Here is a 14639-nt window from a genome sequence, read left to right on the forward strand (position 1 = left end):
CTGTCGTAAAACACCCTCAGACGCTTTCATTTGTATAACGCCAGTGATGTGACGTCAAAAGCCTTGTTACCATTGGCCATTGCCTTTTTAGCGCCGCAGTGACGATGAACGCTCCAATCTCTGATTGGGCAGTTTCACCCAGACTGGTAGGTTATGCCTGCTCAAGTATTATCTCGACTTTCACTTAAAAATTCTATAAAAGTTACAAAGGAAGAAAATGGAGCTGCAGTGCAGTGGAGTGTAATTAATGTTAAATATTTATTTTAACGGTATATTGAAAAATTAAGTGGAAACTTATCCCAACATGACTGGTACATCTTATCTCATGTATTTGTTTTTCTTGCCTTATGCCTGTGTTAAACTAAGCACTCTGTAAAATTAAATTGAATTGATAATAAAGTACTGTATCTGAAGTTCCCATTTTTAACCATTGTAAAATGTAAATTCATTAACAGATTAGAACGTCTGCTACTTTGTTCTGAATAACCAGTTTATTCAATTATTGGCTATTAAAGTGCAAAAGAGAAAAAGATACATAGTAAACCAGTTTATTATTTCATTGTGAGTTTATTGACCACACAACATGCCCATATACTTCACAACAGTAAGGGATCATCACAGAACAAATCAATAAAAAACTGATTTGTTACAAACACTGAATTCAAGGCTAACTTTGATTTGTTTACATATCATTGAGTACTGAAACTCAACGAGCAAAATTGACAGAAAACCTTCAGGACCCCACTTGTAAAGCACGCCATCGGAGTTTTTCCATTCCTTTTGGTGTTCATCTGAGCCTCAGTGTGCTGTAATTTTGTGTGTTTTTATGGGTTTGAACAAGCAAAGGAAACTTTCAGGATAATGAAATTATTAATGCCAAAAGTAATAAACAGTTTTGCACCCTTCTTGCCACTTTACCAACCCTCTTCTCTCCGGTACCTGAGTCATTTCTTTTCCTAGGTCATTCTGTGCCCTCCTGCTTACATCTGTACAGTTAAGACTGCTTCACTTAAAGTAAAATTCAAGAAAACAGATGTGAGAGTTAACAATCTTGTGTAACACTCTTTAAAGCAAAGGTTTATTGAAGAGAGGTTGTGCAACCAACATACTGAGGTACATGATGTTATTTATTATAGTGGAAGGAAAAAGTGAAATCCACATTGCTCTGGTAATGTGGCCTGTCTACCTGTGGTCAAGACACACTGAATGGATCAGCCACTGCTTGTGTCTATATATACTGACACCAAAAAACTTAGGGAGCACACATTTCGTAGAGCAAGCCACTGGTTTAGTTTTGATTTACTGAAAACTGAAGGACTGATGGTAACAGACCTCAAATCACTAGCTAGATTTCAACAGTTTGTTTCACTCAGCTGATTAAAATGAACTTAAAAACACATTTCCCTTCCATGGTGTTACCCACAGTCACAGATGTAGCAACTTTGCATAAAATAAAAATAGATTGACAAATGTTTCATGCCCAGATAAGTGAAATTCAAAGATTGTTTCAAAGTTTTTTGTCCTTCCACTGTGAGTCCATGTAGGAACCATTAGTCCATCTTGCCTTTAATCCTTTGCTTTTGTTTGGGGGAACATCCCCCCAACTGATTCCACGACAGCAGTGATATCCTGCTTTCCAAGGTTCCCTGAATAACTGCAAAGTTGTGACACTGGGTTGAAGAGCTTCCACTGATGCTGCCAGTGAACCTGAGGTAATACCGCATTTGCAGAACATGTCAGGGAAAATGACAGAGTAGAAAACAAAGAGCATTTCCAGTCGAACACTCGTCTCATATTCTCTTACCCTCTACTTCAGCATTAATCTTTTTTTGTATATTTCTAAGCAGTATAATAATTATATTACGATACGAAGGTTTATAAAATAGCAGCAAACTCAAGTGACATTACAACTATGTAATGTTATTTGTGTAATGAAACAAAATCAGCTTTTTAGCAGCGCGAAAATAAGGAAAAAAAAAATCAAATACAAAATTTTATGTCATAACAGACTTTTCATCTCTATTTACTTTGGAATATCATATCTAACTCCAAGACCTCCCACATTAAAACAAGAAAACATGTATCGTTTTTCCCTATTCATAGCAAATTACTAACCCATAGCCACCTTACAGAGCACATTAAAAAACCTTGTCATAATCAATGAACTTGTGGAATAAGAAGTTACAGTACACTGAATGGCTGGTGGGGTGGGTGTTATTGTAAATGCTGTGAAGGAGAAAGCTGAAATACTCCAAGCAAAAATGTCATTAACAATGCCTCTTTTTTGGAATCAACTGTGACTACATACTCAACTTACTGAACCTCAGCCCCTCCCCTCCTGTTTTGTATTCCACACAAATAATAGAACTAAAGCAAATCCCCTCCTTCTCCAAATAAAAGCGATATGCCTCTGGAGCTGTTCCAGAATTCTGCATGACCAGTAAGACAGATTGTGCTGCAGCTGTAGCCCCATGTCTCTTCTACAACTTAATCAGTTTCAGCGTGAAAGTTTTGGAAACTTATTACACCCCATACTTATCAAACCGTAAGGAGCAGCATGTCTTTTTGAGAGACAAGAACTGGCTGAGTGTACGTGAGGGCTACACTGTCTCAGAGCACAGATCACTACAACACCACCATGGACAGCAGCGAGACACAAATTTGCTTAGAAGGCGGCTTCTGACAGAACAGCTTAATCTTTCTGAAGGAAGCAACAGTTGCTCTCAGAACATGTGCAAAAGACTTACATTTAAGAAATGTCACTGTTTTTTTTTGTTTTGTACACCATTCAGGTGATATTTTTTGCTATGAAGCAGACAAAATTCAAGTAAAATTCATGACTTGATCATCTTAAAAAAAAAAAAAAAAATTGCAAATCCTACCTATAGCCTTTTTAACTTGCATTGGTTTATTTCTCTTCAGTTATTTTATTTTAAAATAAAGTGGTCGGACCACTTTGTCAACCTCCAAATCTTTTTTGGAATGTTTTCAGGTGGAATGTCCTCTTTCAAAGGCGTTTAGGATTAACATACACACTGACAAGCTATCGATATTGGAACACCTAACACATGGGTTCATGATTTAAAGAAAAACAAAGCCCAGAAAACATCAGCTATACTGTCACCCATTTCATTCTTCCTCTGCCAGAGTGAAAGTACCTTCCCGTCATAAAGTATAACACATCTGGGGCAATTGAGGGTCAGTAAAATGCAGGGCAGCAGAGCCACTAATGACCCATGCACTGTTACTCCAGACTCTTAGGTCTGCGGAATTAACTGGACAGTAAGTCTGGGATAACCTTTCTGTGAGTCATTTTTTTATTTCTGGGAACGTTTAAGTTAGCTTGGCAACAGGTCAGCCAAAATGTCTTTCTATGTGTTACTCCCTGCCCAGCCTTCACATCTCTTGCTGCTTAGAAACTCACCCTACCTGCTCCTGTCCTACACAGCCTCTTCCGACCCAACTTTCTGGCTAACCCAGCAGTTCATCCATCCACACTACTCGGCTTCCCTCTAGGGCTACCTGCTCTCACAGAAACACACCTACATTCTCAATCTACTATTATGCTAACGCCCCCTTCCGTTAACTAAAAGCACCCACAGGGTCCTCTCATAAAATTACAAAATAAAGTGAACCAAACAACATATTAAAATAAAAATACACTATACATGAATGTCAATATTGCATGGTAACCTATGGGTTCCAGGCAGTGACAAGCAGGTTATGGGAACATCTTAAACCCCTTTCCTCTCGCTCAGTGCCATCCAGCCAGGCACTGCCCAGCATGAGACAGACTCCCAAGCACATGTGCACACGTCAAACTAAAGGACGGACGTATTACACAAGCTAATATCAGGCAAAAAGCATTCAGAGCGGCAGATATAGCCATAAAAATATAATGAAATGTAAAATTAAAATATAATAATAATAATAATCATCATCATCTTATGAATAATAATAGACTAAATAGGTTCATACATGGTGGATCCCAGATGTGGGGTTCCCCCCCTCTGCTTACTGAGTGTTGCTTGGCAGTTTTCAGTCCAGCTGCGCACCCGCCCAGCTCGGCCCGTAAGCCCTCACTCGCAAAGCATGCGCTGCCTTAATCCTAGGCACACATGACCCTCACAAAAAACAAGATAAAACACAAAGTATCCCCTACACTGATCCTATACCTTGTACACAGGTCCAGGGGTTGCGTGTGCCACTATATTCAAATCTTTTCACAAGCTCTTCATCATAAATTTCTTATCAAATATAATTTAACTTATGCATATAAAAAGAGTATGCAAAATAAGACTGGCTTCCCTTCTATATTTTTGAGGCACAATAGATATTTTTGTTTTAATTTGAAACCTTTAAAAACATGTATTTCATATCTAAAATAGCTTGTATTTTGTAAAATATAAGTACACATGGGAGCACGTTTTGTAGAAGAAAATAGAAAGTACAATCAAGCACTTTTTGTGGCTGTTTGTTTTTTCCTTGTTTTTTTTGTTGTTTTTTCTGGGGTGTGGTGGTTAGCCCATGTGGCCATCGCACAGGGCTCACTGGAGATTGACGTCTCTGACGTCTGTGGGTGTGCTGGATTGGTCCTGCTCCTCCAAGCCCTTGTGACCGCCAGGTCGACCCTCCTGCTCCTGGTGGTGTTGCTGTGGCTGTTGCCGCCGCCGACCTTCCTGCAAACTCTTCAAGAGGACCTGCTCGATCTGCTCTTGGCACTCTTTCAGGCAGTCCTGTGGACACAGAACACAGCTGTGTTCAGTCACAGTCTCATTGAAGAGACTTGCTGAAAAAATTCACGCCCAAAGTGTCACTGTAGAAAGTTAAAATTTCTTTTTAATCATTTACAATATTACTTCATCCATGCCAAAACAAAGCCAGTGACTCTTCACTTTAGATGGGCTGGAAGCGGATTTCCCACATTAGATGTACTAAGCGGCAATGTGGTCGTGTAACAAACACCTCAGGTGTGTGGCGAGTTGCACTGAGATGACCAAGCGCAAACACAGCGCTGGCTGATGCTGCTGCTACCACAATGGAGTGCAACATTCGAACTCAGCAGCAATCACTTTAGTGTCACCTGACCAAACTGGAGAATCCCCACAGCAGCATAAAACTGCCACACACTTTTGAAGGAAAGGCCTGTATGACATCAGGAACACCAAGCTCCCATCAAAACACAAGGCTGGTTGTCTTGACAACTATGAAAACACAGGTATTGCTAAGGCTATGTTAATTACATCCATATCTTCTGGGAACATGAGGGGGTGTCTTAAACAAGGACTGGCCTCTGCCTGAAGGGGCCCCACCTGACAGAGGCTAGCAGAGATCGGGTTACAGCTTCAAAGGGCCGCAAGAAGAAACAGAAAACCCTCCTGAGAACCCCTGCCCCCCACTGCCCCAAATTTACACCCCTCCCCAGTTTCAAAGCCATTAGAGTGAGACCTGGGAATGGAGCGGCAAAACCCAGAGATAAGCAGTAGACCTTGTGGGAATGGAGAGACTGCTTTAGGGGCTGGAACAGAGATGAGAGCTGCTGTGCCAACCTGCTTGGGGGGGTAAGGGTGGACCACACCTGAGGTGGATGGGAAGGGAAACAGACCTAATGCCATGATACTGAGCAGTATCAGCTGAAGTCCTCTGTAATACAGTACCGTTCTGTTACCATGTATATGTACATGCCCTCTGGTGTGATTATGTGGAACTGCAAAAACAACCAGACACACAAACAGACTATACACTATACACTCCTCTCTTTGCATATCTAAATCAGGCCACTCTGGGAGGCCCTACAGCCTGGCGGGAGATGGGGGTGGTTAAGGAACAGCTTGCGGGGTGGCATGCATTCCTTTGAAATTCACAGCTAATTAAACCCCGATGGGCTGCTGTCTGAGCCTGTATTATGACTGCTGCAACCAGACAAGGGCTTCCCTGTTAGAACAAAGTCCAAAGGGACTGCCACTCAAGGTCTCTCCTTCAGTAGTACAGTGGACTGCAGAAACAGATGGCTACACTGGGGGCCCTTGGTGGCATAAGTTTTGTCACAACTCTACAGGAAGTTCCTCCAAGTTTGTTTTGAGCTACTTCATGAAATAAAAGAATAATAAGAAGCTTTGGAATGTATAAAACCAACATGGCTACCAACAGTAAAGGACCAGTGGAAGGGCTGCAAAAGCAAGCACATCATCAGCTGGAGGAGATATGGGTCAGGGACACCTTCTAGCAAGGCGTGGTTCATAAGACCCCAACTGGTGACATGGGCCGAACACCAGCTGGCATTACTGTAATCGCCTATAGCACTCACTGCTTTCCACCACAATGTTCTCCATTAGTCATAAAAAAATAAATTCCTCTGAGAAAATTAACTAAAGCATAAAACATGTAAAAGAACTGCCTGTGGGTTACCACAAGAATGCAAAACCGAACTTCTTAAAAGACAGCAATACTCCCCCACCAGCTCCTTTCCCCTCCCTGCCCTGTCCACCGCTCTTTATAGGAACGGTCTGTATCCTGCGCCAAGACCAAAAGGCTTAATTCAAGAGCCTTTAATGGATTCAATGTGTGACTACTGGAAACCCATACAGTGTTCTGCAAATGGAGCTTCAAGTTCAGACATAGTAAATGGTGGTGCTGTGTGGACTGGCGGGCACAGCACTGAGATTAAACACCAAGTGACCCACACCCACATCTCCCTGAGAATGTGAACAAAGGAATAGAGCCACAGCGGTGACAAACAGGTATGTCATGCTACCCAAATAGTGACACAGACTGAGAAACCCAGCAGTAAAAAATGAAAAAGTGATGGAATGAAAATTATTTCTGACTGAATGATATGAAAAGCACCAAAAAGAAGGCAGTGCTTTGGACTTGGGTGGCAAAAATAACCAGACATTCAGAAATATATGGGATTTATTACTAGTAATGTCTCAGGCATATAGTTCATTTCCTTCACTGTCCGTGTTTTAAGTTTTAGATGTTGCAAAGTCACCACCAAGAGTTATTTCTGCAAGGTGTTTAAAAAAAAAAAATCCAATACAAAAATGCATCTGATTTTGTCATGTACTGCCACTGTACTGCAGTAATTTCCTTACTGTTGTACACTAATTCTGTATCACTTCCTTGTGTGTTTGTGGTCACATACGTTCCAGGGCAACTTACTTTAAACTTTGTCAGGTTTTAAAATGCATTAATCACAAAAGGTGACTGTTTTGTTTTTTATTTAGGGGCGTTGGTCACTATCCGAAGATATAATCTACATCTTAGCTTGAAAGACATCTAGCTTTCATTAGATAACACCTGAGGGATCCCACCTAACTTCTTAGTGGAGCTGCTGGTGACCCCCCTGGAGCCTAACGACCACATTCCTGTAAAGGAGAAGAACTGCAGGTAGTGAAGGAAGTGCTGTGTGAGGGGGTTCAGAGGTAGGTGAAGAGGGAGGGCCAAATAGAATAGACTGTGGGAGGGAAGGATGGAGGAAGGTGGTATTTTACAGGGACTGAAGAAGATGAACGATTGAAGGACTAAATCCAAGTCAAGCAGAACGGAACTGTCTTATACCCAAGCCCCCATGACTCACTCATGTCATGTCTTTATCTCCTGCTCCATTAAATACCGAAACATATGCTGTCTCCTAAAAGTAATACCTGGTCTTTATTAGTGATGGAGAGACAAGAGCTTTACAAGCTGACCAGGCACCAATTAGAGATGGCCTTGCATTCACATTTAATTTTTAAGGTCAACTTTAGCAGTAAGTGACCCTCAAACTGTTAAAACAAAGCTCTATTTGAGCTTGAGAAATGAATTTAATTTAAAAAATCTGAAGTGTTTTAACTGATTTCATAATTATTACTTGTGGATTTAACTAATGCTTTTCTCCAAAGCTGCTCTAAATAATTTACTCATTTATAAAGCATGGTCATTTTTAATGGAGCAATTCAGGGTAAGTACCTTGTCCAAGGGTCCTATAGCAGGAATAGGATTTGAATCCAGGTCTTATGAGTGCAAGGTGGTGGCTCTGACTCACTACGCTACTTGCTGCACAAATTTAAACTACAGCTTTAAGCACACAGTTTGTTTTTTAACTCAAAGGTTTAAAAACTCATTAAAATGTAATGTCAAATGTTTTGTATATTTCACCACAGTGTGCCACTGCAGAAGAGTGATTCAAAAACTTCCAGGAATTTGCAGCAAACCAATAGCTGAACTGTGCTGGCTCATATTTTTTGCCGCATCCAACACCATGCCACTGAGTCAGATTGCCATTTTTATCTTTTCTTAACTAGAGCTCCACAGACGTTAGGATGTGGTGCATTCACGGAACAACAGAAGACTTGACAGCTTGTCAGTTCCTGTGTTCCCTTGGTTCTTGTAAAGCCTGGTATCCACCACTGTAGAATGCTGGTATGGTCTGGGTGAGGCACCAGGATAAAAGGCCACAACGGCAGCCTTAGCGCCACACTACTCCCAAAGTTTCTGCAGCTGCAAGAGAAAACGTTACAACATGACTTTTGAGAAGTCCTGTCTCTGGCGGAGTACCTTTATCAAAAACCACTATCTGTTACCTATCTCTACAAATGTCGTCAGGCTTCATCATGACAAGAGATAGGTCCACCCAACCCTAATTGGAGCCTGTGGCTGTGGTTGGCTTATGAGGACAACTATGCTACAAGCAACCACAATACTGCCTGGTTCTACCTTTCTGCTGGAGTGCTGCAGGGTATTCAGTTCAGGGCCACTCCGATCCAGGAAGCCAGCTGAGTTATGGGAAAAATTACCTGAATGCAATTAACCAGTGGATTTCCAGCAAGGGCCACTCCTGAGTCAGTGTCTAGCTCTGTGGAACTGGCCTACAACTCTGGACAGAACATCTAATTGCTAGCTTGTTGTAGGCAGTATCTCCACCCTAAGCCAAAGAAATAGGAATGTGCTGTGGGGAAGGTGTGGTGAGGATGGGGTAAATGCCATCACTGGCAGCCCCATGCTAAGCCCACAGCGTAGCCCAAGAGCTCATTCCCTCCATGGATACCGACAGGGTTTGGTGGCTTGACGGCAGCATCTGCCCACGCGTTGTTCCACTGTGGCCGACAACTCTTCCAGTGTCTGCTGCCCTGGTGCCAACCACCCACTGGGATTCAAGCTGAAGCTCCTAGTTGTTTCTCCAATGCGTACAGCAAACAAGCAGAGTTAGTGAGTTCCTCTGACCAGAGCTGTGTGCATACCAGCCCGGTTCCTGTTGCTCTTATAGTCCCATGTTTTGCAGGTGCTCATGAGAAGGAGGCCCAATCACAGGCTTGTTTTAGGGACCCTCTTTATTATTTGTAACCCGTCCAACATGTTTTATTTTTTCATCCTCTCTGAAGAACTATTTTATTTATGGCTACAGCATTTACATTTACTCATTAAGCTGACAATCTACTCCAAACTAATATACCTGTTGGAGGGGGGGGGGCAGTGGGTCTAGCCAGGGCCTGCTCTGTGTTGGGTCTGGGATTCGAGTCCAGCTTGGGGTGCCTTGCAGCGGACAGGCGTCCCGTTCGGAGTGTGTCCCCACTCCCTTCAGCCCTCTGCCCTGTGCTGCTGGGTTAGTCTCCGGATGGCCACAACACCACTTGTAGACATTGTGTGTGTGTGTGTAATATATGCATTAAGCTACTAACAATGATTGGTCTATTTATATAGCTGGGTAATTTTTGCTGGTTCAATAGGTTGAGTAATTCAAACCTGGGTCTTTTGAGCCCAAGGTTGCAGGATCTACCAACTATGCCATCTGAAGACCCTGTCCTTTTCTGTCTTTTATTTGACTCAAAAAACTTTGGTAAAAGTGAACACTATAGATATTCAGAAAATTCTCCTAAAGAAACATATTGGTTGTGGTAGACCTGTCACGCGGAATACAGGGAGTCGGGACGGCTGAACCCAAGTGCAGCATTGTTCGTCTGAAGTTGAGGGAAGAGATAAGTTCTCAAAACCAGGTACAGGTGAAGGGTCGGTCAAACGGCTAACAGGACAGGAACGAGGATCCATGGACGTGGTCAGAAAACGAAGCAAGGAGTCAAAAACCGGAGATCGTGAACAGAGAATAGAGTAAGTGTGTGTGCGAAGTAACGCGAGGAAGGGAGGTTGTCCCAGACGAGATTCCGCAACGGTACGGGAGCTGAAGAGGGTCTTTATAGGGTGAGCGATTAATCAGGAGCTAGAGCAGAGTCAGGTGTTGTTGCTTGTGTTGTGGGTGTGGACGTGACAAGACCTCAATATCTTAAAGCACTAATGATCAAAAATTATAACTATGACAAATAAACAGCAGTAGCACACAGATGAAGTCGGGACCACTCACCACTTCTGTATTGGTGATCTTGGCCAGCAGGTCACTTAGATTGTCCCCCAGCAAGCTCTGGTCACCACTGTCCAGCTGAAGTCCACATATGGCTGCCCCCACACTGCCAGTAGCAATCATGGATGGTGGGTACAGCGCAAAGTTGAACTCTAAGGAAAAACAAGACACTTATTTTTGAGAGCAGCTTATCTGAAAGCACAGGGCAAAAGTCATCACTCCAATCCCACTAGACATGAAGACTTACGAAAATTTGTTACATGTAGTACAGTCTATTCTGGCCAGAAAGACGAACAGACTGCTTTGCAATTATCGAGATGAAACGAGTATGTCGTAAAAAGGTAACTTCCATTGGGATAGCGCTCAACCATTTGTAACAACAGACTCAGGACAATGAGATGGACATTGAGATGGGCTTGTAGGACAGCTGTAGAGTATCCATGCTACCCTATCCTGAGTAGCATTCCACCACCTCCAGGAAGTTTTGTACTCCCTGGAAAAAAAAAAAAAAAAAAGAAGAGAATAACGATCTGGAGGCTCTTGGAAGGAGTCTGAAAATGGGCCACAGTCATCGCACCAGTGCTCTCTGCTGTAGGCTTTCTTGCATGTGCAGTAAGGGTATGCGCCTTAAGGGCTGTGAACCTTGTCAGCTTCCCGTTGTCACTGAGAATGCAAATGGGACAGGGAATGGACTGGAAGCCTAAAAAAGCGAGTGACTGAGGAAAAAGAGGGGGGACAAGCTTCAGACACTGCTCCACTACGTCTGTCACCCCCCTACTGACCTGTAGCTCTCTTCTTATACTCCACTCAAAGCTCTGCTTCCCTCTCCACAAACAAGTCCCATGGGTTTTCATGCTCTGAAAAGGCCCACATGTCACGCTTTTGACACAAAAAAAAGGCAGGCAATTTGTATTTGTGAGAGCTCTTCTGCATTTTTTGAAAATAAATTTTTGCATATTAACCAAGTACAACCATTAGCATAGGGCTGAGTGTGGCAGGCAGCAAAGGGAGGGCTCTTTGTTGGGGGATACCTCCTCATTTCACACTACAGAGCACAATGTTTGATTATACCCATTCCTCACCCTTCCAGCCTGTCTCTAACACCAACTGGGGTGGGGGGCATGACTAAGCTCCACATTATTCTTTGCTGTGTCAAGATTTAATTGGGTTATTTTTTTTCCTTTTTGTTAACGAAAAGATCCACTCCCACCCGAACCCTTGCGTCCACTGCTTGGCTACCAGGCCACCTATAGGTTTGAAGGAAAGGACAGCACTTTGACAACAACCAGCTGCCACATTAAAATATTGTCATATTGAACTGTAAATCAAACTCTGTAGTGCAGTGGCACCTTTCACAATGGAACAGGTAACCCTTTATAGCCTTTTATCACTCAAAAACTCGTGATCTTTACCTCAGGAGGCTGTGTGAGTAAATAAATGGAAATAAAGAGCTGGGATGCACCTATGCAGTGGCCCATTAAAGATAATTCTCAGCTCATGTGGAAGAGGAAGGTAGGGTCAGAGTCACAGAACTAAATATGATCTCAAAACCTGCATCACCAGTGTAAAGTGTGTGTCCATTTGCTGGAAACTAGTTTTTTAATTTTTTTTTTTACCAGGACTTCGTGCTACCCAGGCCAGATGCTCCATTCATGGGTGGGCAACGCTCACTACATAAAAGTTTCAATGTCAATGACGCAAGTCCTTGTGTGCTGCATAAATGTCAAAAGTGCATTATATTTAAAAGGGTTTAAATCCTGAGGTTTGAATTCTGTTGACATCTACTGATACCAGGAATAAAAAGACATCAACAACCTTTTGGAAAAACCTGACAAAAACAGAACCTTCAAAGAAAAGAGATTTCATTATTAATTCACCTTATGTATTTACCTAACAGTGACTTAGATCAAGTACCAAAAAACCATTCAGTGCAAAAAATTTGTATAACTCTATTACTCTGCCGTGTCCAGCAGCACCATGTGGCAAGAGTTGAGTTATGCTGCAGTGGTGACAGCATATGAAATGGGCACCTTTCTTGCACTTCCATTAGCCTCACTCTCACTCAGGACCAGTGTATAAAACAGGTAGCCAACCTCCTAGATCACAAGGCCAAGACCCTGGGAGTATGGAGTTCATCAGGGCAGGTGTAACAGACAGCTCTGGAGAAAACCCCAGTGTGTAGGCACAAACATCTCATAATCCCCAGGGTCTGTGTGCTGGGATGAATGCTAAACTGGGACGAATTTTGAGACCCTGAAGCCATCTGCTGCACCCACTCTGAAAGACAGAGTCCGTCTGCCCCTGCCACATCACATTGGGAATCTCAGGCCTATGGATAAGGGGCACGTGGAGGATATGAACTCGGGCAGATGCCTTGGCACGACAGGCATGCACAAAGAAGTACTGTGTCCGAACGCTGCAGGGAAAGCGTGTGACCCTGATTGCGGTTCCGATGTCGGTAGACCTGGTGTCTGCAGGAACGTCCGGGACAGACCTCAACAGGACAATGTGTATTTACAGGATGGGCTGATCACTGGGGGTGAGGGAAGAAATGAACACTGAGCAAAGAGACCTGTCCTGGAAGTTCTTTTGTCAGAAAGCTGCAATACAAAAACATTCCCTTAGTCCAGCTGCATCTGAATCACAGCCACCTTGGGTGGGAAATTAATGGTCAGTCCAGGTGTCATCATTAATCTAGATGTGCACACTGGACACATGATAAACAACTAATTTTTGTCTCCCAGGCTGGTTATGCACAGTATCCTATAGTATCCAGGAGCCCAACCTCATATGAGCAAAAAAACCAGCAAAATTTTGGAGGTATTTCACTCACAGTGTTACTTTACTCTTGGTGGCAATAGTAATAGCACTGAGTAGGAATACAACAAATGACACATTCATCATTATTTTGAACTTCTGACTAGCTTGACCTTCTAAAATAGTTTGTGCTCTCAGGTGTTTCAGAGTATGTAGCCTCCTTCCTTCCTTCCACCAACCAATGTCAGCTCCCTTAGACAACTTTAAACATGTGCCTTTTTCCATTCTGTCAGGAAGCGGAACCAGCTGAGCTAATGGAAAACAAACCTGGCAACAGGTGAATCTTTAACAGATGCAGTTCAGTACCTGATGGGTGGGGGTTACTCTAGAAGAAAGTCCTCCAGGTAACCATCCCCAAGCCACTTCATATTTATTCGTTTAGCTGATGCTTTTTTCCCTCAAACTGACTTACAATTATTTACCTATTTATACAGCTGCGTAATTTTTTGACTAGAGCAATTTAGGGTAAATACTTTGCTAAAGGGCACTACAACAATAGGTGGGATTCAAACATGCAACCCGTGTGTCCAAAGGTAGCAGCGCTAATCACTATGCACGAACTGCCCCTGACACTTTAAACGCAAATACCTGCCAACAATTATTACTCTAGTAGGTGGAGATACACTTCATTGGTCAGACTGGACCAGTTCTGATCTCATGTCTCTGGCAGATGTGATGAAAGCTGGATCCATCTACCTTTCGTGGTAAATACATGAACTGAGTTGGGCAGTCTCTCCTCTAAGGAGCAGCTTGACATAATCTCTTAACAAGTTTGGTCTAGCTTTCATAATCCTTGTGTGCACCTGGGCTGAAGGAATGGCAATGTCCCCAACCCCATCAAGTACCCCCAACTGTTCCCCCACACATGCACTTCTGAAATCCAGAGGGGGAATTGCTTTTGTTCCCTTCCATCCAGGTCCAGCCTATTTGCATATAGCTCTCAGTGCCTCTCTTGTTATGAATTAATAGCAATCCAGACCCTGCCACCTGATAGGATCCTTCCAAGAGCCTAAAATAGGAATTTTTCAACAGATGGGGTGTGGGCTGGCAGGGCATTAAAACAAATCACCTTCAAAACCTTTTGTCCCATTTTCTTGTGTTACACTACAGGGATGTTTTATAAAAGTTTTCAAAGAGGGAGCCGTTCTTATTGAACCGAATATTGAATGTCGCCAAACTGAACCTCAATGCATTCGTGGTCACCGTTGAATAATTTATGTAGCTAAACACACCAATCAGAAACATTGTGGGTAACTCCTCTTTTTGGGCCCCTTCTGATAGACGTACCTTTCTAATGGGTTTCTTACACACTTTTTACTCTACAGAATCTCTGAGGAGCTGGGGACATTATTTACATTTATAATCTGCCAAATCTTCTACTCTCCGCACTTGAAGATGTAACTGTTAGTCCATCATACATGCTGCAGATCCAATGTTGCAGTAGTACACTGCAAGTCACATTGAAATGAAAACCTCTCTTCACTGAGAG

The 14639-nt window shown here is 42.8% G+C and overlaps 1 protein-coding gene across 3 annotated transcripts in view; it reads right to left on the minus strand.

The window, feature by feature from the left end:
* Positions 1-3260: 3260 nt before the first annotated feature.
* Positions 3261-14639, minus strand: part of ccnd2a (cyclin D2, a) — a 116242-nt gene continuing 104863 nt past the window's right edge. For all 3 annotated transcript variants that reach the window (XM_018726234.2, XM_018726232.2, XM_018726233.2), the window contains exons 4-5: positions 10337-10485; positions 3261-4736 (exon numbers count right to left, since the gene is read on the minus strand). In XM_018726234.2, coding sequence (XP_018581750.1) covers positions 4548-4736; positions 10337-10485 — 338 coding nt within the window. In that variant the 3' untranslated portion in view covers positions 3261-4547. The remainder of the gene's footprint in view (positions 4737-10336; positions 10486-14639) is intronic.

Source organism: Scleropages formosus, chromosome 21 (genome assembly GCF_900964775.1).
Source record: "Scleropages formosus chromosome 21, fSclFor1.1, whole genome shotgun sequence".
Taxonomy (NCBI): Eukaryota; Metazoa; Chordata; class Actinopteri; order Osteoglossiformes; family Osteoglossidae; genus Scleropages; species Scleropages formosus.